The 25,232-nt window shown below is 42.2% G+C and overlaps 1 protein-coding gene across 1 annotated transcript in view; it reads left to right on the top strand.

The window, feature by feature from the left end:
- The window catches only part of PKHD1 (PKHD1 ciliary IPT domain containing fibrocystin/polyductin), a 238,727-nt gene that overhangs the window by 93,082 nt on the left and 120,413 nt on the right, over positions 1-25,232 (top strand). Inside the window, exons 37-43 of the mRNA XM_071447449.1 lie at positions 10,248-10,455; positions 11,602-11,747; positions 13,518-13,712; positions 14,609-14,734; positions 17,300-17,433; positions 24,065-24,177; positions 25,021-25,111. Coding sequence (XP_071303550.1) covers positions 10,248-10,455; positions 11,602-11,747; positions 13,518-13,712; positions 14,609-14,734; positions 17,300-17,433; positions 24,065-24,177; positions 25,021-25,111 — 1,013 coding nt within the window. The remainder of the gene's footprint in view (positions 1-10,247; positions 10,456-11,601; positions 11,748-13,517; positions 13,713-14,608; positions 14,735-17,299; positions 17,434-24,064; positions 24,178-25,020; positions 25,112-25,232) is intronic.

The raw sequence follows: 25,232 nt of genomic DNA, 5'->3' as shown, positions 1-25,232 counted from the left end.
CTGTTGCCTTTGGCTTTGGCCAGCTCCCCTGCCAGTCAGAGCGTGCCACCCATAAACTGCCTGTCAGTCACCCGTCACTTGGACAGGGGGCTTCAGCCAGCCAGGGCAACTCGACTTTTTGACAATGTAATTATGGCCCTTGCATCCGCAGTAGGGGCCTGAGCAGGGCTGAGAGAGTTTTATTGATTGTTCAGAAGGGAAATTTATCACTGTCTCCAGCTCCATTCACGCTCCATTCCCTGAGAAACTCTCCTGACAAGCTTTGGGAGAGAAGTTCAGCGTGGTGGCCTTGGCTGTTCTTGTGCCTTTGTCCTTCCAGGGAAGTTGGAGGCACCAGTGGATGCTGAGTGGGGGCAGGAGCTGGGTGCAGAGTGGAGATGCTGCATCAGAGCAAAGAGCACCCAGCCTGTCCTTGTGACAGCTTGATCTTGTGGCCCTAACACTCTTATAATGGAATCCTGGAATGGTTTGGGTTGGAAGAGGCCTTAAAGACCATCCAGTTCCACCCCCAACCATGGGCAGGGACACCTTCCATTATCCCAGGCTGCTCCAAGCCCTGTCCAGCGTGGGCTTGAACACTTCCAGGAATCCAGGGGCAACCACAGCTTCTCTGGGCACCCTGTGCCAGGGCCTCACCACCCCTATAGGGAAGAATTTCTTCCCAATCTCCCATCTAAACCTACCCTCCTTCAGCTTAAGACCATTTATTTTTGTCCTGTCCTTTCACATCCTTGTCCCCAGTCTCTCTGCAGCTCTCCTGGAGCCCCTTTAGGCCCTGGAAGGGGCTCTGAGTTCTCCCTGCAGCCTTCTCTTCTCAAGGCTGAACACCCCCAGCTCTCCCAGCCTGGCTCCAGAGCAGAGATATTGCCCCACACTGAAATATTTTAAATTTATATTTTTATTTTCAGCAGTCCTGTGTAGGCTATGTCATTATTCTGTTGTGTCCCCATGAAACAGATTGTGACTCTTTCCAAAAAAAGACCAGCAGTTTTGCCAGGCATTTATCTAAAACTTTGTGTCAGCACTCTGGTGGGAAAGAATATGAGCTGTGAGCAAACTATTCTAGTGGAAGGTGTACTCTAGTAAACCTAGTGGAAGGTGTTCCTCCCATTGCAGAGGTTGGAACTGGATGATTTTTAAGGTCTCTTCCAACACAAAGCCTTCTGTGATTCTGTGATTCCATGAGCCTGTTCCCTGAATTTTGACTAATAATATGTATCCCCTCAGTTAGAAGAAAAATGTTACACTTCAGATTAAAAACATTTGCATTCACCTTGTCCAAACTATGAAAGGTGTGTGGTAAAGAAAAAACAATGTCCTGACTGTTTTGGTTTAATAACTTATTTATAATCAGGATACTTTAAACAGAGGTGTCAGTAGTCACTTCAATGCTCTAAAATCATGGCCAGTCCTACTGCAAAGAATGTCCCTGCATTTGCAATGGAGAAAATTACATTTTGACTTCTATCCCAGATTTCTCTGCATCCAAAGCTATATGATACTTTTTCAGGGTTAGCTCAGGAAAAAAAAAAAAAAAGTATTTTTTATCAGTTGAACCAATTATTAATTTTAATTGCTTTTAATCAATAATAAAACACAAAATATTTGTGAGCACTTCACTGTGCTCTACAAAGCCTGTGCATTCCTCCAGAGATCAAACATTTAATCAAATGCCTCTTGCTTTGCCTCCATTAGGCAGTGTTATGTATCTGTGCTGAGTTTGAGATTAAGAGATCATAGACAACATGAGAGAATTTGTTCTGCTTTACTCACATATTAAAAAGAAAAGCTTCCCAGGGGAAAAAAATAAGGCAAAAAAAATCTGTAGCAGGGGGATTCAAGATAGGGTGCAGAGATCTGTTAGAGAAAAGATTATTTTTTACTCTACTGAAATGCGTCTATTCAGTAAATGTTATTTTTCACTACCTGAACTTCCTGATTTCCTGAGCTTGCTCCCATAGGTTGGTTTTCCTTAGGTGCCAGCTACTCTGTGTGGGGGCTCAGGAGTCTTTTTTCCTCCTGTGACAGTGTTTTTCCTCTCTAAGACCTTGACTTTAACATGATGCATTAAAGCAGATGGCTGTGGAACAGAAGGCTGAGCTGCCTTGAATCCCCTCGTGTTCACCAGGGGTAAGAAACTGCACTTAGGCACTTCCCATGGAGTAACTAATGTACAATGACTTGTGCCTTCACTTTCTTATTTACAAATATAAGATGACCATTAGATTTTAAAGACCTAGCAGATGGGGGGAGAAAAAAAAAAGATTTGGGTTCAGGGCAAGCTGCTGTGTCTTTCACAGTTTGCCCTTCTTTCTAACAGAAATGCATCTATTATCTTTGATTTAAGCTTAAATCAGTTGATTTGTATTTTGGTGCTGATCTTACTGGGAAAAACATGATGCAAAGGGGACAGAGACATGGATACTGATATATATTATATAATAAAGATATATATAAGAATATATAATATATATAATATATATAATATATATTATATAATAAAGATAAATATAATATAGGTAGTAAAGATATTAGTAGAATATAACACAATATACACTTCTATATTCTCTTCTATATACTAGAAGAGAATAGAATAAAATAGGATAGACCAGAATATATATACAGACCATAGCTGATATATATAAATTTCCTTGTGATTCCTGATAGGGTCTGTGGGTTGTTACCAATGTGGAGGCATATTATATATTAAATAATTTCCTCCTTTCAAATATAACATCAAATTACTGCTTCCAATTCTGGTGCCAGCAAAACCCAGGTTATTGGCTGAAGGAAGAGAACACCCAGCAGCAAATTCAGGGTCAATTTCCACCCTGGACAGGAGAAAGGCTGAAAAGTTTGGGCTTCCTGGATAGTGGTAGAGGTAGTCAAGAAAAAACTGGACGTGGCACTCAGTGCTCCTGTTTAGTTGACAAGGCAGGGATTGGTCACAGGTTGGACTCAACCTTGGAGGTCTTTTCCAACCTGAGTGATTCTGTGATTCTGAGAAGTTTGGCAAATTGAGGGGCCTGGACCCAGCCCTGGCTTTCCCCAGAGCTGCAGGCTGAGCCAGGCAGGGACCCTCCCTTTGGGCTCACCCTCACTTTTCCTGGTGCTGAATTCTCCTCCATCACATTTTGGGGACACAGGGAGCTGATCATAGCCTGGCAATGGTTGTGCTGCCCCACATTCCCAGTCCTGCAGGGAGAAATGCCCTGTCTCACTCACTCCATAGCAGCACAGGAGATGATCTGGCCATCACACAAAGTGGCACCAGCTGTCTGCAGCTCCCTGCAGGATCCCCTGTCCTTGCCTGCCACAGCTGGAGCTCTTTGTTCCTGGATCTAAGGACCTTTTTTGCCACAGCATCTTTGGTTGTGAGCTCATTCTAGGTGTGGAGCATTGATTTTGGTTTATGCAATGGCATTACAGGAATGTCTTTCCCCTTGTTTTCAGGACTGATGTGACTTAGCAAAGTGACTGGGGGATCTCTGATTAGAAGGAATGTTTGGAAATCTGTGCATTTACGGGACAGCATGCAGGGAAGGTACATTTTTTGCAATGTAAATTGTTAGAAAAGGGGCAACAATCCTCAGTAAGATCCTATTATCATGGAATGGTTTGTGTTGGAAGGGTCCTTAAACTCATTTCATTCCAAATCCATTTTCCACCAGACCAGGCTGCTCCAAGCTCCATCCAACCTCACCTTGAGCACTTCCAGGAAAAGAACATGATAGCCCTTGCTTTCTCCAGGGTGGTGTAGAAGGATATTCAGGTGGAAATTGCTTTAAGTGAAAACTGCAGTTTCATGAACAGGAAACATTCAGCAGGACTAGGTCACTTTCAGGGATATCTCCCAGTGGAGAACATAGAAGTTATTCTGTTTGTACTCTTGTCCAGCTGATGTCAGATTTTTCATTTCTGCTCGCTGAGAGAAGATTCAAGATCAGGTTGGATGGGGCTCTGAGCAACCTGATCCAGCTGGTGCTCCTGCTCCTTCAACAGGAGGAGGGCAGCTGGACTAGATGACCTTTAAAGGTCCCCTCCAACCCAAACCATCCTCTGACTCTGATTCCAAACTACAATTTGAGCCCACCTAAAATACCCAGTGTGGTCCTGCTGCAGCTTCTTGTCAAAGAGCTGATAAACTCTTGGGTGTCCTAAGGGTTAACAATTATAAATCCTAGGGATTAAAAAGCAATTATAAATCAGAAAGGACCTTCTATTTTACCTCAGGATGGGGATGAAAAGCTCAGTGCAGTGGCTGTGGCAGGAGAGCTGCTCTGCATCTCCCCAGGGGCTGCCCAGACACAGCAGTGAATCCTGCAGGACTGCACAGGGGTGGGAAAGCAGCTCCCAGTTCCAGACAGAGATGTCCCTGTCTTTCTAAAATGTATAGCATCTTACAAAAAAAAAACCAAAAAAACCCCAAAACCCTAACAAAAAAACCCAAAACCCTAACAAACTCCTCTCATTGCAAAATAAGCTAAAAACATACAAATTCTTATGGAATATACCTAGGACTGGAATTAACAGAGAGCAAAAATAGCTGGAAACATTCAAGTCCAGAGGGTTGACAGCTCACAGTTCAAGCAAATGTTTTTTAATACGTTTAAAAAGATAGGAAAGCAGCTTTCATTCTTCTTTTTTGATTCCCTTTTCATAACAAACCCTTTATGGCCAGTGACTGGAGTAGTCACTGCAAGAGCTGATGTAGCTGTGACATTTTTTTTAAAAAAAATTATAAGATCCAGGTTCATAAAATATATTTTCCTAGTCCTTAATTAAAGATCTGTCACTTGAAGGTCCATTTGGCCATAGAGAACTGTAGCAGCACATCTGTGTATTTTCCTGACTAAAAAGGCTTCCTGGAAAAGATTTTCTATTCCTTTTCACTTGAAGAATTTAATCCATTATTATTTTTATGGTTTGTTTTATTAACTGAAGCAACAGCAGCAAAATGTCTTTGTCATGGATCAAAAATATATTTCAGAAAACTTACCTTTTCCTGAAGCACCAGTTTCCAATGGCAGTACTGCCAGTTATCACTTTGACATTTGAAAATTTTAGGAATGGCCAAGCTAATTTTGATTAGGAAGTGCATTTTGGGTCAGGAAAAGGGAATAATAATAAGGGATTATGACAATGGAGAGGAAGCTATATTTCTATGATAGTCTGAAACCAGAAATGCTGCAGGAAAGTGTGTTGGATTTTATTACCAGAGACAATCATAGAGTCACGGAATGGTTTGGGCTGGAAGAGACCTTAAAGGTCTTCTAATTTAAACTCCCTGCCATAGGTGAGAGGGTTTTAGATTCTTAAAAAAAATAAAACCAGTTATAGTCCATTGAATTATATTAACTTCTCTTGAAAAGTTTTTTTTGTTGTTGTTGTTTTTGTTTTGTTTTGTTTTGTTTGTTAGTGTTTTTGGGGGGTTTTTGGGGGGTTTTTTTGTTGTTTTCTTTTTTTTTTTTTGTGGAGGCAGGAAAATAAGTTTTCTTTTCACTTTGATCCTGGAAACTGAAAGCTCCTATTCCAATTTACACTAAAGATTTACAGTATAGCTACAACAGATTGACAAATTATCTGCAGTGTAATTTGTACATTCCCAGTAAGTAGATTTTGTGTCTGAGCCCTGCAGTTCTCGTAAATTCCTTTTGTGGAATAAAGGGATCTCATTACCTCAACTTTAAAACGCCAATAAACAGTCAGAAGGTGTAAAAGAGCTTTATAGTTTGTCAACACCCTAAACAACTGTGTTCTCAACTGAGTTAATTAATTTGTGGTAAATAGAAGCTAAAATGAGATGCAGCAGGGTCCTGGCTGTCAGAGGAGAAGGGTTCAAACCCTGCTGCCCTATGACAAAAAGGGGAAGTTTTTAAAAAACATTTAAACAACTTTTGGGAGAAAGACCAACAGATCCATGGCAGGCTTAGGACTGGAACCAGTTCTCTTAAAACCCATTAAAAGATTCCAGTTTGTACCAATACTCCCATGTGTAAACCCTATTCTCCAGCTCTGCCTGACTCTGGATGTGGCTCACACTGCTTGCTGTAAGGCTTGGTTAGGAGGTTCCCAAGCTGTCTAAAGTTAGGTAACAACATGTGCTCCAAAAAGTCCTGTTTTCAGGTCAGGAACATCTGTTTTCCATGAAAGCACCTTGTCATCTTGTCATGTGAATTCTCAGACCCCCTCTCCTTACTCTGTAGTAATTTCTTTCAAACCCCTTTATTTGAGTGTTTCCAACTGTAGCAGCTTCTGCTTTCAAAGCTGGGTGACCAGAGATGGATATCAAACACCCAGGTGAAGTTTTCAATGCCCTTTGAGCAACCCACTCTGCACCTGGATGAGGAAATGGTGCTCATGTCAAAGGATTGTAAATAATGGCCTAATTTGTTTAAGCCTACAACTATCAGTACAATGCATGTTTTGCATTCTGTGGACAGATTTTCCTGTGACCCTGGGGGTGTGTGCCCTGACACACTTTGCTGGTTTGCTCAGTTTTGATGTGACTTGGAGATATTTCTGTAAATGTCAAATTCACATCTCCTGTTGAGCTACTTAGAATCATGGAATGGTTTGAGTTGGAAAAGACCTCAAAACTCATTTAATTCCGAACCTCTTTCATGGGCAGGGACACCTTCCACTATCCCAGGTTGCCCCAAGCCTCATCCAACCTGGCCTTGGACACTTCCAGGGATCCAGGGAACCTGTGCCAGGGCCTGACCACCCTCTGACTTGGGAATTTCTTCCTAATATCCAATTTAAATCTTTCCTCTCACAGTTTAAAGTTTTTTCTCCTTGTTCTATCAGTACCTATTGGTATCCTATCACTACTTAGGACTTGGTGAAACCAGCTGACATATAATCCCACATTGATTTATGAAATATTTTGTATTAGAAGCCATAAGAAATTAAATTTATACTCTTTTTCCTTGAGAGTGGCATTGTACACATCAGAATTGTTTCATTCTCAATAATTTTACCAGGTCAATACAAGATGGCAACTTCACATTATGCCTCTAACAGGAAGCATAACCAGAGTTCTGATGCCAAGATATTCCCAGCCTTAAGATTTGTGATTAATTAATTTGGAATTAATTTTCAAATCCCTTGCATTTCTAGGCTGCACCATTCTTCTTTGCTCCATATTTAAGGGTGTTCTGTAAATTCATTTAGTAAATGCTCAATTTTTGTATTGCCTGCAACAGCTTTTTGTGTCTGAAGGCTCTGTCCTGTACCTTTAACATGAAGTCACTTCTGCTTTAGATCTCAAGATGGGTTTTTTTTTCCAACTCGTGCTTAGTTAATTATTAAAAATGAGTTCAATAATTAAGGAGTTATACAGATTCATCTATTTTTCAGCATTTTGAGTGTTTCTGCTCAGTACATTTTGGGGGAAGAAATAATTTAAATACACCACAGCTGTTGGTCTTTTAAACATTTTCCCCTCAAACAGGTAATTTATTTACCTGTTGCACAGCTGAAACCCAGGCACTGAAGGTTATTTTATGAATTTTGCATGTTTTAATCAAAACAGAGTTTGTTTTCAAGGGGAATATATTATAATTAGGGCCAAGAAGCCTCAGTTATGGTCCCTCATTGAACACCAGAAAGATGTCACTGACCATATCCTGTGTGTCACCTGTGCTGCTGGAAGTAGAGGAGATTCTGACCTGAAGGTGTTGTATGTGGGAATATAAATGGGAAATAAGGAAATGGATAGATGTGGTGCTTCGGGACATGATTTGCTGGTAGGCAGGAAAGAGCTGAGTTAATGGTTGGACTTGATGGCCTCACAGGTCTTTTTTTAATCTTAATGATTTTATGATTCTGTGAAAGTGGGATCTATTAGATTTGTTAGTTTGTTTGGTTTGGCTTTCCCTAACAAAAATATACTGAACTTATTGGAAAATGGAAGTAGATTTTGAACATGCAGAGAAATATCTCACCCCACCTAGATCAGGGAAAAAGGTACAACAAACTGTGGAATGGGAGAAAGGTAGCTGAACACAGTAAGAGGTGAAAAACAAGAAAAAGCAAATAAAGGAAATGGGGGAATGTTTGGATGCCTTGAATATTTTTTAGATGAAAAACCCCAAATAATTGAGAATATTTTTGGTAAAAAATTTTGAGTCAGAGCTGGAAAGCAGGAAAAAAGCCTGAAAAAAGCCTTTTCCATTGGAGCATGTTTTGAATGCAGAATGGTGTTTCCCACTCCCCAGTGACATGAGCTGTTGCCCAGCAGTGCTGCTGTGGAGTTTGTGTGACAGATGAACTCCACAGGGGTCAGTTGTGTGTCTGGACACAGATGCATGAGAACACACATTAACACAGGCACACAAATCAACACCAGAAACAAAATGTCCAGAGCTGGAGAGAAATTGTGCAGTGCTCCACGTGCAGATGGCTGCTGCCTGTCTTTATGCCAGCCCTAAAAATTCACGAGAATCGCTCAGTGGAAGAAGGAAGGTAAATGAATAAAAATGAAGAGAGTGCTGCTGGTAAAAGAATGCACACAGGATGGTATTAAGAGGGGATTTTTGAGCTGTATTGAGGATGAGGTCTTTGATGTCAGTGCCTGTGAATGGTGAAAGGTGGGTTTTGTCTAGGTCTGCATTAGAAAACAGTGTGGCCCTATAGAAGCAGAGCTGTAGGGTGAATGATGTACATGCTGAGGATGGAGGGTCCACATGTTCTGGGGGCTGCTAGAGAGTCATTCCAGTCTGGTTCCATTGGCACCTACAGTGCCCTATGTGTCCTTTTGCACTTCAGCTTCTGCATTGGTTTCACAGATTCCCAGGATGGGTCAGGTTGGAAGGGGCCACAGTGGCTCATCTGGTCCAACCTCCCTGCTCCAGCAGGGCCATCCCAGAGCACAGGGCACAGGATTGTGTCCAGACAGTTCTGGAATATCCCCAGTGAGGGAGACTCCACAGCCTCTCTGGGGTCTATTCAATGCTTGGTCACTGCACAGGAAAGAAGTTCTGCCTCCTGTCCAGGTGGAACTTGCTGGGATCAGTCCCTGCCCGTTCCTCTGGTGCCATCACTGGGCCCTGGAGCAGAGCCTGGGCCCTGCTCTGAGCCTCCCTGCACACAGGGACACCCAGGGCTGAGGGCCCCTCTCAGCTGTGCCTCCTCTCCAGGCTGAACAGCCCCAGCTCCCTCAGCCTTTCCTCCTCAGGGAGATGCTCCAGTCCCTTCATCAGCTTCATCATCTTCATCACCCACCACTGGACTCCAAGAGCTCCAGGTCTCTCTTGACCTGAGGAGCCCAGAAGAGGACATAGAAAACCAGATGTGCCTCACAGGGCTAAGCTGAACAGCAGGAGATGTTTGATGCCTTCCAAAAGAGTTTGAAATAACTTAAATGAAGGATGTCTGGGAGATTTTCTTAGCTGGAAGTTGAGAAATTTCAAGTTTGATTCAAGAAAATGTAATAATACAGAAGTATCTCAGGTGTAGATGCCCATCGTTGACACACAGAGCAGGTGCTCATGTATACTTCAAGATAAAAGAGTATAAAGATTTTATTCTTCTGTGATTCTGTTGTGAATTTATTGTCTTGGAGGTGCTACTTCTTATTTCCATCTTTATTAAGGAAATAGTTGAGACACTATTATATAAGTAATGAAGACACTGGAGTATAAGAAACAAGAAAGTGAAACAGGATATGGACAGAGAAGTTTGCTTAAAATAATTTGAAAATGATTTATTGGATGCAACCTCTACTCTCAGTGATTTCTGCTATTATTACTTTCCTGTAGTATGACCAAGGAGGACAGTAACTTGCTGTGGGGTAAAGGTAAATGATGATCTACTGCAAGGGAGGGAAGGAAAGTATTCTAAAGGTGGATGTGTGAGGCACACGCTCTCCCCTGATGGTGTTCAGTGTGCTGGACCTCACTGGACCAATCTTTTCCAAAGCCTGAGAGGGAAATGTCAAAAGTTAAAGCAAACTTCATTAAGTGAAGAAAGGAAGATTATAGGGCAAGACTTTTCATTGCTGGGGCTTGTTACACACAGATTTCATAGAATCATTGAATTATTGAATGGTTTTGGTTGGAAGGAACCTTAAAGACCATCTCATTCCACCCCCCTGTGATTGACAGAGACACTTCCCATTAGACCAAGTTGCTCTGAGCCCTGTCCAACCCAGCCTTGAAGCAGGAGAATGCTACTTCTCTTTGTTTGTTTTTTAAGTTGAATGGCTTGCTTTTTAACTTATGTTTTTCCCTTGTTCTTTTCAGGCTGGATGCCCAAAGTAGTTTTCACACACTTGAAATCATCAGCTAATGCCAGTGACACACGATTGGTGCTCCAGGAACCTGTTGATTGGCAACCTGGTGATGAAATCCTGGTGGGAAATTCAGGCCTCAGAGATGCACAGCAGCAGGAGGAAGTGGCTGTAATCCAGTCTGTGAACAACACAGAGCTGCACCTTAGATCACCACTCAGGTATCCTTTCAGGAGATTTTTATAGCAGAGAGCTAAACAAGGAGAAAATTTGATCAAAGTCAGGATTTGCTGTTCCCTGTGGGACATAATAACTATATAAATCCCTTTAATAAAAGTGGCCAGTGATATTTCAGTTCCTCACTCCCCCTAAAGGTAGTGGATGTTCCTGAATGTTTAAATTCTGTGTTTAAATTCTGTATCATCCCCTTGGAACTCAGAAAACCTTTGAAGCAGAAAACACTGATGGCCAGTAAAGTCCAGTGGTGTCAGTATAGGAATGACAAAGAAATTTCCTGCATATTCAATTCCTTGAGAAAGTGCATATTTTTCACAAGAAATGTATGACTTGTGTAAAAAAAAATCCTCTGTTCTTGATTGATTTTCTTAAGTAATACACTCAAAGTAAATTTTTTTTTACTATGGAAATGTGCTTCCATATTTCCAGTGAGTATTAATTTCACTGCCCTACACTTTCTTTTTTTATTGTGCATGGAGGTCTTGGACAGACTGAAAACTGTACTTCTTACATTATCTATCTGGAGGCAACCTAACTCCAATGCCCAGAAAGATTAAGAGTATTATTTTCAGAAATATTTTGGGCTCAAGGAAAAAAGTCCTGATGGTTTTCACCCAAACCTGTTTTGGGAAGAGAATTCAAAGGCTGAAATATATTGTTGTAAATCTCATGGAATCATAGAACATCCTTAATTGGAAGGGACCCACAAGAATCATTGAATCCAGTTCTTGGCCCTGCATAGGGAAATTCCAAAATCTCCACCATGTGCCTGGAAGTGTCATCCAAATGTGTTTTTGAGTTTTGGCAGCCTTGGGGCTGTAATTACTTCCCTGAGGGGCCTGTTCCAGTGCCCAACCACCCTCTGGATGAAAAGCCTTTTCCTAATAACACAACACAATATAATGTTATATACATAATCTAAGGAAGGGTTGAGAGCTTGTGAAACAAAAAGATGAAAGCAAACATCAGACAAGGAAAAGCCTGTCTAGCACTGATTGTGCCACTGTCCCTGCTGAGAAAAGAACTGAAACCAGCTCAGAATTTGGGAGTTTATGGTCAAATAACAAGAAATCATAAATGTAATTGTCTCAATCTGGTGGGTGCAGATGATATTTTTTGTCTTTTGTTAGGTACTCCCACTGTGCTGGAGAGGAATGGGGCAATGACCAAGGTCTGCCTTCCAGTGCTGTGGTGGCACTGATCAGCAGAAGGGTGGTTGTTCAAGGAAATGTCACACTGGAGAGGATGTCCCACCTCAGGCAGTGTGCAAATGCAGGTGAGGAGGTCTTTTCTCACAGAAATGTACTGGGGAGGAAAACTGCTCCATTAAAATCCCATTGTGGCAGCCTCACTGTGTATTAGAACTCTTTCTTCCTAGGATAACTTTGAGATAATTCCAATGCCAGGAAAGAGAGTTTGTCTTTCCAAACATTGTTTGACATTGAAGTGCGAAGTCTTGGGAGTTGAACTGCACTTCATTGTAATATCTCAGATGTATTATTTTCACATTGTTGTTTCAAGCCATCTTGGGAAAGACCCTTTAGTTTTGCCTGAGCCTAAGGGTGTAGAAAAGAGAGGATCTTCTGAAAACATTTCAGTGTACATAATATATTAAATTTTTAATTGTGTTTACTATTTAGTCTCTTTAAGAAGAAGGAAAAACAAAACAGCCCAATGCTGTTTGTACTCTTTAGCGTAAAATATTGAGACGTTGTTTAGTGTTTAGGGTTGCCAAGGAAAAAATAACAGGTGATGCATAAAGTATCACTGGTGAAAAAATGTTAAGTATCTCAGTTCTCCTTTGGTTTTACCTGTATGAAATGCCATGGAGTTTGACAGGTGGATTCCTGATTTACACCATCTATTCAAGAAGCAGAATCAGACACAGTGATTATAATGTGAGGAGAGTTAGGTTATCTGGCAACCCAGGTGTAAGGTTTCCTTTAAAAAAAAGTGCCTTGGGCTTTCAGACTGTGACACAAGACTTCATTTGATATCCAGCAACCAGCTGCTTATATTACTCATGGATTTATGGTCCATTTTGTGTGGAACTCATAAATATAGGCTCTGAAACGCACTAACCGTTTGAGGTTTTTATTTGAGTTAAAGGATAGGAGGATTTCTCAGAGGAGTCACCAGAAGAGGAGTGAGCAGTGTTTTTTGTGGTTAATTTATCTTCTTTAAAAGAAAAATGAGCATTACTGGGCTTCAGCAGGCAGTGCTGGAATTTGAGATCCCCTCTGCCCTTCCACTGAACAAGCCCAAGTAACACATTCATAGTCTGAATCTCATACCAAGAAATCTCACACCCATGGAAGGGCCTTTCAGGAATTTTACCCATCCCTGTGATTTAATTTTTTGTCATATCATGGAATCCAAGAATGGCCTGGTTTGAAGGGAAGTTAAAAATCATCTCATTCCACCCTCCTGCCATGGGCAGGGACACCTTCCACTATCCCAGGTTGTTCCAAGCCCTGGCATTGGATACTTCTAGGGATCCAGGGGTAGCCACAGCTGCTCTGGGCAACCTATGCCAGATCCTCACCACTCTCACAAGGAAGAATTTCTTCCTAATCTTTATTGTTGTCTTGAAACTGTGGGTAGCAAGAGTTCCCCATCCATCTGCAGGGAGAGTCAGGAGAGCAGAGTTTAAAAAAACAAACAAAACCAGAATGCCTCATTTCAGTTTAGTTCTATACATCCATACCCAATCTCCTTTTCAAGAACCTCATCTAAGGGAAATCAGTGTCAAATCCCTTTCCTCCTGCATACAATTATCTAAAATTAACTCCAAGGAGGTGTCCAAGACATAAAACTACAGCTTCCTGCTTATGATGCATTTCCCTCCAAAATGTCCAGACTTTTAAGGAGAGAACCACACCTATTTTGAAGGACATCAAAAATGTTTGCCTGTGTTGCCTTTGGGCCATTTTTCAGATCCCTACTGGAGTTGGAGTCTCACTGGGTCAGTGGGGATGATCTCCCCCTGCACATCCCACCCCATGGAGAAGGTGCCACTCACAGCTGTCCCTGCTTTGTGCCCTAGGTCACTCTGGGTGTTTGTACAAGAGAAGTGAGAGGCAGCTGGGCTCTCGGGACCTGGGGGCCGTGGTGTTTGTGGAGGCCTTCCAGGGCCAGGCGAGCCGGCTCCAGCTGGAGGGGATCCAATTCCGCCATGTGGGCCAAAAGTTCCAGCCCCACTGCAGTGCCCTGACTGTCACTGGCAACACCTGGATGGCAGGTGAGCTACCTGCACTGGAGATACCCACCTTCTCCTGCCCAAAGCTGGAGGCATCCTCAAAACCTGCTTGACTATTAAGTCAGTTGGCAAATTGGATTGCTAAATGTGAAAAAATCCTCTCACCTCTAGTCTAAGCCCAAGTGACAGAGTGGTTTCCCCTGCTTCACTTCTTTTGTATCTCTGCTTCTTCCTAAAACAATATTTTTTTAATGCTACACTGCTCTTTTGATGTAGAAGAGAGTAGCTCTGGAAATGAATGCACTAAAGACACTATGAGGGAGCCCAAAAATGCACCAAGACACTATGAGGGAGCCCAAGACACTATGAGGGAGCCCCTTCAACTAGCCAGCCCAATGACTCAGGTCTGGCTGCTTGCAGGGGCCAACATTTAATTTTATCACCCAGAGGTTAAGGAACACATTAAGTGCTTTTGACTTTGTCACTGTTAAGTGCCAAATCCACCTCTGTGGAAGTGGCAGTGAGGGCTCTGAAGACTGGTGGTGGTAGGGGCAATTTAGGTGGGCTCAAAGAATGTTTTAAGGGTGCTGAATGGATTTTCCCTTCCTAAGATACATTTGCACCTGTCACAGAATAATAAAATGGTTTGGTTTGGTTTGGTTGGGTTGGGTTGAGTTGGGTTGGTTCGGTTCGGTTCGGTTCGGTTTGGTTTGGTTTGGTTTGGTTTGGTTTGGTTTGGTTTGGTTTGGTTTGGAAGGAACCTGTGCCATCTTCATCACTGAGTGAGGGTCGGGGCTCCCTGGTGGCAGAAGGCAGCCCTGGTCAGGAGGATCTGGATCATGGGAAGGTCACCATGCCTGGCTAGAGAAGGGGTGTGAAATACCTGCCCTCAATCTGCAGGTGATTTGTGCTCACACCACTCACTCCCTTCCTTCCAGACTCTTACATCCGTGGTTGTTGTGTTCTGGACTCCTTTGGCCAAGGCCTCCATCTGAGAGGGATCTCCAACCTCAGCGTGGACAGCAATGTTTTCTACAACATTTCAGGCCATGGGCTTCTCCTGGGTAAGTGAAGCAGGCAAATATCCACACTACATACAATAGCAGCTTGTGCTGGTTCCCATGTGCATGGAAATGCTTTGGAGGAAAGAATGGCACATCCTTAACTGTACTCTGAGAACTTTAATAAGAAATCTTCTGCAATTTCTGGTGTCAATGAATTTGGAATAAAGCTCCCACAATTCCACATACAACTCCTAGCAGCTACTTCCATTTGGCCATGTCTCTTCCTTCAGGTTAGTCTTCACTTGGTAGATATCAATTATTTTTCAGTGAAAAAATACTAGATTTTTTTTTTTAGGGGATGGATTAATCTGTCTTTGGAAAAGTGTCATTATGCCGTATTTAAGACCGCAACTCAGTGAAGCATTTAAGAGAATATTACCTTTAACTTCAGTCATTTGATGTCGAAGATAATGGAATGAAAGCATATGTTAAAAGTTAACTAGAGGATTTAGCACTTAAATAAATTGGAGCTTGGAGCAACAAAAATGTTAAACAACAAAATATCTCTCCTAACTAACCATCAGGAGACTGACTTCAAGCATCTTCTGCTGAGATCTCATGTTTCCTGAATACCTAAAGATATAGCTCGATTTTTGTTTTCCGTAAGAGATGGGATAAAAATGACCAATCATGAGATAAACAGAGGAAAAAAAAAGAAAGCCTTCAATTCTGTTCCTGCAGTTCCCACCACACAGCAAATCCCTGTGCTGGGTGCTGTGTATTAACAAAATGAGGAGTGATATATGAAACAGGGAAGATTTAAACCCAGTGTGGTTATACACACCTTGCAGATGAAGAGAGCTGGCTCACAGAGATGCAAGGACTTGCCCAAGCTGATGTACAGAGCCCTTGCAGCCATGGGGAAGCAGAACAGGACCTCCAAGCTTCTGGCATCCCTTGGCTCATTTGTGTTGGGATCTGTGTCTGAGTTAAAGGACTCTGAGCTGAGTTGAAGTTTCAGCCTGAATACACCTTATCCTCAAGATGCTTTTAATGGCTGCACTGTCAGCAGCTCCAGAGGGTCTGATGGATTAATTTATATATAATTTTGTTGCCTGTGAAGGAATATTTATCATTACAGCTGGCTCTTTGCAGCTCTGGAATTGGATTCTCTCAGTGATTTCACCTAAAATCCTTATTTTCAGAGGGTTTGCAAGACCATCACAAAATGCCACTCTGGGCTTAAAATTATTGACACACAAGGTCTGAGCTTGAAAGTCAAAATCGTCTATGGCTGTCAAAAGGACTTCTTTAGGATCTTTTTCATGCTCTGGAAGAAGCATTGTTTGTAGTACATAGAGACTGGAAAAAATTGAGAAAGCTGATTCCCTCAAAATACTGAGGGAAGGCTAAAAGTATTTATTGCTATCCCAAAAACTAAAGGGCACAGCTTTTCTTGTGAAGTGGCTTGTATTTGGGGCAGTAATGATTTGGGAAGGGATCTATATTATGAACAGAACCTAAGCTATTTGAGGGTAATGACTTCTGTTGGATAAACAAAACTAGATGGATGTGATTTGCTCCTAATGTAGGCCAGAGAGAATGGCCTATGCATAGATTCCACACAGGATTCCACTTTGTATTCTGCTTCCAAAAGAGCAGCAGTGCTGATCATAGAATCACGGAGTCATTAAGGTTGGAAAAGACCTTCAAGGTCTTCCTGGTTCTGGAAGTTCAGCCATTAAATTGACCCTGCCAAGCCCACCACTGAGCCCCGTCCCCAGGTGCTCCATGGCTGCAAACACTCCCAGGGATGGTGACTCCACCACTTCCCTGGGCAGCCTGTTCCAATGCCTGACCACCCTTTAGGTGAAGAATCTTTCCTGATATCCAACCTAAACCTCTCCCAGAGCACCTTGAGGCCATTTCCCCTTATCTTATCCATGTGTCCTTATTTGGACTTGGCTTTTACGGGACTGTCCACTACTCGCCATTGGGTGGCCCATTTCTTTACAATGTAGTTTAAAAAATATTTATTTTGTTTTCTTCTTCCAATTTCTGTACTCTAACTAGATCTAGGGCCCCCCAAGAGGTCTGTGTTGTCTAATCAATTGCTTGATTGATTTTTCCCTTTCTCTTCTCCTACTCCATTGCTTAGGGGGGCAACCCTCCAGTTTTGTGCCGAGTTGCACCAGGCTTTTTTCAGCCTGTTTAGAAATTTTCTTACATGTAAGTAGGGCAGTGAACAGAGACAGGAGATAAAGAAGACTTTGAATTCTAGTACTGCCAGGAGCATGCTTATGTGTGCATAGGTGAGCCTCTTTCCCACTCTGAACCACTCTGAGTCTCTTTTCTCAACTGTAAATCTGCTTTATAATACATCTTTAATTTATTTTAACCATAAACTTGCAGTCCAGAATATATGACTTGTGGTACAGTCACCTATAATATCTCGTACAGGGAAATATATGTGAATATAACACCTGGAGTTGTGTATATTGAAATGAGAATCATGATAATAGAGGGTTTCCAGCTATATGTACATTTATATTTATTTTTCTTTTTTCTTCCTCTTATTTTTTACTTTTTTTTTCTTTTTTTTCTTCATATCCTTTTCTTTTAAAGGTGAAGGACTTGAAGAGGAGAACAAAATTAGTAACAACATAGTGATTGGCCTTTCTGCAACTGATGGTTTATCCAATATTGAGTCACTGTCACCAGCAGGGATCTACATCAGGGCTCCTGCCAGCCACATCAGGGTAAGAAGTTCTGGTATAAGACATAACATTTCCTTTCTAATAAAAGGTATCAGAAAGACACTGAGCTTCATTTATCTGGGAGATCACATACACAATACTTGTTTCTTGGCTGAGCTGTCAGAACTTGTGCTTGTGATGGGATATTGAAACAAGTGCATATTACAAAATAAATTATGTTCCTGGGTAAATTTATTACTGAGAATTTTGCTGTGTTGGAGTGGAATGGAATATTACAGTGAGAGAATTCATCCTGAGGTACTTTAAAATATTGTTTTATTTTATAATGCTCACAGATTCAGAAAACTTGGAAAAAGTTTAGTCTCAGATTCTCTAGAATTTCTGTTATTATTAAAAAAAAAAACCCCTCAATTTTAATAGACTGACTACAAAAACACTAAAATTCAGCAGCATCAATTACACCTCTGTCTGGATTTAAAATCACATTTCCCATACAGCTGAAGATTTACATTCCAGGATGAGAAAGAGAATATGTTCCCTGTCCTATAAAAACGACATTGATTTTGAAAGACATGAAGGTTGTCTATTTTAAATGGTTATAAAACACCAGGTTTTTAAAGAGAACAGCCACACATCAAAAAATTGAGCTCAGAAAAAATACTTCTATTCACTAATTCTCTGATGCTTTCTCTTACTTCATACTCTTTTTTAGTCTTACATTTCAGAATAAAGAGTCACTTTTATGTGTTTCATGGAAAAATATGATTTTCATCCTCTTCAAACCACTTTTCCTTCCCAACTATTTTAAGAAATTACATTGAAACTGACCTTTCTTATCACACTTTCAGCAGTGAAAAATGCATATTTTCATTTAAAAAATAATCCTAAGCTGTTCTATTGTTAACCCCCAGTAACCAAACCAATTAGTGTTTGTGAAGACCTAATCACCCCTGGGGTTTCTGCTCCACGAGGAAAGATTTTCACCTAAATTTGAAGGTGAAAAAGAGACCAACACATTTCCTATGTTTTTATGAAGACAGGAGCACTGAGGAAGGAGGAGAGAACTTTTCTGCAATTCCCTCAAGGCCATATTTATCATTTTTAAGGCCATCAAATATGGTTTTAAAATACAACAACCAGGCAGAATCATGAGAATTTCAGCTCCACTAAGCACAGAGTTTTGTACTGTCATGCACTGACTTACCCTGGAGCTGTTCACTCCATCGCCAGTGGCTCAGCTTTTGAAAAGGTTTGCTGCAATTACCTCCACAGGTTCCTGGGAACTGCCTGTGCTGGGTTTTCAGCACATTTATTCATCCCTCCCTGCTCACGTGAGTTTGCAGATATAAAGCTACAGCTGTGGCTGTGTACCCCAATATCAGGGGGTCGTTTCTGCTCTCCAGAGGTGTTCTGCTCCAGGCAGGGTAACAGATGGCCCTCAAATGGTTGCTGATGACCTTCATAATCTTAAGGAGTGGAATATTTGAAGAGTTGCAGCAGCAAAAGGAAAACTCGAAGAAGTTGCCCAGCTTAAAATTGTTATTAACTGCTCCTACTGTACAACAGGACCAAGCAGTGCTCAGGAAGGCAGCAAAGCACAGGGATATTGAGAGAAAAAGTCACATTTCTCCCTGGTAAAAAAAAATGGTGACTTTTCCTTAGTGATATAATAATCACTAAATTCCAGGGGTGCTGGTGCAGCACCAGCATTATGATGCTGTAGTCTTAGCACCTTTTCTCTCATGAAAATTCTCAGATCAATGACTCAAGCTTTTTAGGTATTTATAATCCTAGTTTATTTCTTTTCAAACTTCCATTTGAAGGATGTAATGGGAAAGACTCGTCTTCCACTTGTCTGGTTCTCAGGCCAGAACCTGAAATAAAAACTTTCCCAGTTTAGAATTTAATTTTAGGTGTTTGTCAGTCTTTTTGTTTATTGGTTTTGTGTTTGTTTTTTGTTTATTTTCAGATTTCCATCTTTTGGTTACTGGTTTTAACTTGGCTGCTATCTTTAAGGCAGGGACTGCAGAAAGCTCTAGGTCCAAGCTGTGTAACACCTTCTGTGCATGATGGGTTAAGCCTTTCCACAGTGAGACCTGCAGTAATGTTTTCATAACTAGTCAATTTACTTGGGAGCTTAAATTTGCATCGGTGGCTGAAGGGCTTAAATTTCCTTGAAATTCAGTGGTGGCCTAAACGGTGTGGAAATTGGGACAGAGCAGTCACTCAAACCTGAGCCTACAAAGACATTTGGAGACCCAATTCCCACTGGTTTCCATTTGACTTAAGCTCTTAAGTGCACTGGTGAATCAGGCTGTTAGACTAAATTTTATACTCAGACAGTATGAGTGCAAAATGATTATTACAAGGTTAGTATAATTTTTTTTAAACACAGTGTGTAAGCCCAGGTTATCACTTTTTAGAGTCATGGACAATCTCATTTGCAGGCTGTTTTTTTTGCCTTTTAAATGCGATCAGTGCAAGGAACTGAAGATGCTCCTCTGTGATATTTTTTTTTTCATTGTGTGGTGGTTTGACAGGAAATGTGTTTTTTGGGATGCTGTGTTTTTGGCCAATGGATATTCAGGCTTTAATATTGGCATTTAACTTGGCCACTGGGACATGGACACGCCTCTGAGAACACGGGGTTAAAAGCAGGGCTCTCCCCTGGGAGGGTCCTCTTGGGTTTCCGGCGGGAAAGAGTTCGGGTCTCTCCCCCGGCCCAGCTGCTGTCTGGGCAGGGGGAGGGGAAAAGCCATGTGGCCAAGAGAGGTAGGCCTGAGCCCCGGGGTGGAAGGGTGGAAGAGAGAAAGAGAGAGAGAGACACCGGGAGCCATCGGGCAGGCCCCCCCCGAGAGACAGAGAGAGAGAGAAAGAGAGAGCTGCTGCCTGAGACTGTAACCTTGAAGCTTGATAAACATGGGCCTGTGCCGGCAGCACGGCTGGGACGGAGAAGAGGGGGGGGTTCAGCCGGCCGCTTGTAGGAGCTTTTAACCCCTTTTTGGAAAATGAGAACTTCACAGAACATTGACCTTTCCTAGAAGATAGAGTGGAAGATGAAAAAGGAAATGGGCCAGTGTGAGAGAGGTCTGGGCAAGCGAGAGAATCCTAGTGGGAAGAGATGATGGAGTGGCTTTTGCTGGACTCTTTTTGTATAGTCATGGACAGAACCAAGAGGGTTCAGGGTGGATGCCCCTCGGCCCCAGGGGGTGGAAAAATATGGGGGGGACAGCTGTCCCAAAGGAGAGATTGTGGGGACAGGTGTCCCAGAAGAGAGATGACGGCCTCAGAACCAAGAGGGTTCAGTGTTGATGCCCCTCGGCCCCAGGGGGTGAAAAATATGGGGGGGGACAGGTGTCCCAAAGGAGAGATTGTGGGGACAGGTGTCCCAAAAGAGAGATGCCGGCCTCGGAACCAAGAGGGTTCAGTGTTGATGCCCCTCGGCCCCAGGGGGTGAAAATATGGGGGGGACAGGTGTCCCAAAGGAGGGATTGTGGGGACAAGTGTCCCAGAAGAGAGATGGACAGACCCAAGTTCCTTGTGACACAGAGACTGCATTCTAGGGGGAGGCAATGGCCTCGGAACCAAGAGGGTTCAGTGTTGATGCCCCTCGGCCCCAGGGGGTGAAAAATATGGGGGGGACAGGTGTCCCAAAGGAGAGATTGTGGGGACAGGTGTCCCAAAGGAGAGACTGTGCCTTTTTTTTTTGGATCGGGACAGAGCATCCTTAAAAGACAACCCTAGAAGCAGCTCTGGTCCATGTTCAGTGGTGAGAGCACTGGACATGGAAAGGAAGAAGTCACCACGGCAGATGTTCTCCGGGCGGTGCCACGAGTGACACGGAAACACACGAGGCTTCGACTGTGTTTCCAGGGGAAGCCCATGGCACAAGAAGGACTCCTCTCCTCTTGATGAACTGAGGATTGATTGTTTGAAGGGTGGTGCTGGACCGAGAGTTGGTGATTTGAGAAACAAATGTATTGTGTTGGAAATTTGGTGGGGGGAGGAGGAAATGCATTTGTGAAGTTTTCATTTTCCCTATGTGTGTGTTTTATTTTATCTGTAGTTGTAGAGTAGTTAATAAAGTTCTGGTTCCTTTTTCCCTAAGTAGGAGCCTGCTTTGCTTATTCCTGGTCACATCTCACAGCAGAAACCAGGGAGAAGGTATTTTCATGGGGGCACTGGCATTGTGCCAGTGTCAAACCATGACACATTGAAATATCCACCCTGTGTCCTTGGTTTTCTTTTTGTGTGCAGGAAAAATAATTTGAAAAGTAGGTTTTTATCTTTTTCTGTTGTCTCTCTTGAGCCTGGTGAGTTTTGGCCTTTTTGTTGTTCCAATCCATAAACATTCAATGCCCTGAAATGCCAGAGCCAGCATGCAGTGCTCATGCATAACAACATATGGACTGGGTTTAAGAAATCCAGCAAGAACCTCCCTTTCTTTTCTTGCCTTGGTGTTGAGGACTGGAAAACAGCTCAGATGAATGAATGGGGTGGAGCTCAGCTGGTGTGTCCGTGTCAGAGGAGTGACTGATTGTCACACTTTTGGTAAATGCATTTGTTTCCTCGTGTCACCCCATCCAGCCATTCTCCACAGCACCAAAGAGGTGAGGCTGCATCTGTCTGGCACCATTTTCCCACTGTTCCATCCCTGCTGAGAACTTTTCCAAACCTTTTTTTGCAAAGTGGGCCCACACCAAAGCAGGCACATTGTGAATACTCACTCACATCCTGCCCAACTCTCAAACTGAGAGTGGTGCTGGGAACACTGTCCAGAGCTTTAATGTCATCTTTAAGGTCAACAGTTTGAGTCCCAGCTCTCTGAAAGAAATTCATGAAATATTTACACCAGCAGAGTTGTAACAGTTAAGAGACAATTAAAACCATCAGCCACTTGATTTTAGTGACTTGCAGTGCATACCTCCAGGTTTTTGGCATGCTCAGGGAGGTAATTTCTCTCTGGAATTTTGGTTGCATGGACATTTCCATTCGTAATATACTGACTTCCACAAAGAATTGATTTCCACACAAAATTCCTTGCTTGCCTAAAACCCCTGCCCTGCAGCCACGAGCTGGCTGAATAAATATGCAGGTTTTTTTTTTTTTTTTTCCTTTTCCTTATGAATCATCTGTAGAACGCACAATTGGAGTCGCAAGTAAAATATCCTGGAAATGATGTGACTGGACTGCAGAAGTGTTTTGTTAAAGAAAACGGGTCTGTGGCTGCACTTTCAGAAAAAGCAGCAGTTTTTACCAGGGGATAGAGCAAGCAGAGCTCTGGGTCTCAGTACTTTATTCCTTGACAGATGTCAGAGATCAGGACTGCAGGGAGCACACTTGGATGGGTCAGAAGAAAGTAATTGGTATATGGAGGGTTTCACCTCGAGGTCACCAGGCTCAGCTTTGATTTGGACCATCAGGGACCAACAAGTCATTAGTATTTTAACAGTGTCCAGTGACCTATGAATGGGAGTGGTGGTGCCAGACCTGATCCTAGAGAACAAGCCCTCCTTAGAGCTGCAAGAAAGGCCATCTTAGACCCCCCCTCAGAGAGCCACATACCTCTAGAGAACAATTAATTTTGTCTAAGGACAGACCAAAAGCACTGCCTTCTGCACATGCCTATGTCTTATTATTTTTTTTCTAAAAATGGAGCTAAAATCTACCAGCCTGGACTTCAAACTTTCACACACCTAAGGCAGGTGAGAGGGACATGCACAGGTGCACACATGAAGACATTGCTATATGGACACCAAGACCCACACCCAACTAGGTTTGGCTGCTCTCCAAATTAAGCTGGCAAGAGCAGGTTTTTTTGTCCTAGAGTAGAAAAGTTCAGAACATACCCAATACAACTCATATAACCTACTTGATTCTGTAAGTACCAAACTCCTAATTTTAAGGCCAGTTAGACCTTATGTCAACTTATTTTTATTGTTTTATTATTTGCAACACAAATAATGTTACTCAAGTGCAGAATTTAGAATGCAATTTCTTTAAGAGATATTAAATGACAATAACTTACAGCACATCTTCCTATGGCTATTCACCTACCCTGTAAAAAATGATCCAAACCACATAATTTACCACAGGTGTAAGGAATTTTAATTGTTCAGTCACTGACATATCCTGAAGATGTTCTTTGCTTTCTCTTGACTTTTAGGAGTCTCACTCTTTCAATGCAAATATTTCCTATATTTCCTTATTCTGTGTTTGCTTTGGGAGATAAGAGAAATATCAAGACTGAGAAGGAAACCAATAAACTTGATTAATTTGTGATTTACCTTTGTAATTAGTTTGTGATTTACTTTTTATTCCTGACATTTTCATATATAGAAAAGAGTTTATTGACGTAAGTTTTCAACACATTTCTTTCTTACCTACTTCTTGAAGATTTGTGACAACAGTATTTTTCTGCCATTTGTCTCTATTGCTTGGCCAAATCTCTATGTCTGGTTTAAAAAGAAATATGTTTACAACTGGCCCAAGGTCAAAATGTAAACAGAACAAGACAGGGGACACGGAAATGAGGTACAAGTCTCCACCAGCCAATTTACCAGAATTCGAATGGACCACAGCTGGGATTTTCATTTGCGTGTCTTTAAATTGATTTTAATTTCCAGAAATCTGTGCTAACATTATTTTCATAGTCACATGTTCCTCTCTACAGGGTAACACAGTGTGTGGTGCTGGGTATGGCTATTTCTTTCATCTCTCCCCTGAGGGACCATCCAAAGTGCCTCTCCTGTCCTTTAGTGAGAACACAGCTCACTCCTGCACAAGGTACTTGGGGAGTTTGGTTAAGGAGATTTGCCTTCAGGAAATGGTTGTGCCATCTATAATTGCAGTGGTGGGCAGAAAAGGCCTTGCCCGTCTTTTCAGGACTTTCCCCCCCAGTTTTGCACCCTTTTTCAGGTCCTTGTCTCTTGCAAGCAGAGTTGTCTGGAGCAGGGCAAGATCTGGATCAGGAGCAGGTTGTGGGAGGTGTCCCTGCCCATGGCAGGGTGGTGGAACAAGATGATCTCTAAGGTCCCTTCCAACATTCCCTGATTCCATGGTTCTGTGACATTTCATGCAGCAATTGGTCCTTTAGTATCCAGGAATAGCTGCTGACAAAAGTTTTAACCAGTACTTCCCTAAAACAGAAAGAGAATTGGAGAAAGAATATTAAAAAATAACATTGTACTGAAAATCAGTGGTTGAGGTGACACGAATTTTAATCTGGATATTAATCTGGATTTTAAATCTCTGAGAAGGTCAAACCTAGTGCTGCATTCAGGAATGCATACATTTGGGCTGTAATCCAAGTTAACTGAATCCAAGATAAAGAAGAGCTTTACCTGTCCAGATTCAAGTCAGGTTTACCTAAAAGTGACACTGGCTGAAAACTCATGAGCATGGGGGGATGTTTTGTAGTGAGAACCTCTCAATGCCACTGCACACTCCTTTTCAGCTCTGATAGGTCTAACACTGAAAACTTGTGACTTTGCTTTTAAGAAATAAAGTCTAATGCAGACAACTGTTACAGATTTAAGGTTTTAGATACCAAAATGATGAATAGAAAAATCTGCTTACCGGTACATGCACTGCAAAGGAACAGTCTCCATGGCTCTCTCTCTTAAACAGGCATGGGTTGCTGGTGTACCCAGAGTATTTGCCAGACAGTCGTGTTCAGTTCAACAACTTCACAGCCTGGAGCTGCCAAGGGGGAGCACAGGTAGGTTTGTCCCCACTGCCTGCTGTGATGCTCAGGATCTTTCCAAGTCACCAGTCCCACCTCCACACTTGATTGTCTAAAAGCTCTTGTGCTTCTATGTCCATATCCCTCATCTGGAAGC

This window comes from Agelaius tricolor, unplaced genomic scaffold (assembly GCF_023055355.1).
Source record: "Agelaius tricolor isolate 1412-34295 unplaced genomic scaffold, bAgeTri1.0.p SCAF_1, whole genome shotgun sequence".
Classification (NCBI taxonomy): domain Eukaryota; kingdom Metazoa; phylum Chordata; class Aves; order Passeriformes; family Icteridae; genus Agelaius; species Agelaius tricolor.
Note: the sequence above shows the minus strand (reverse complement) of the source record. Positions and strands in the feature narration are given on the sequence as shown.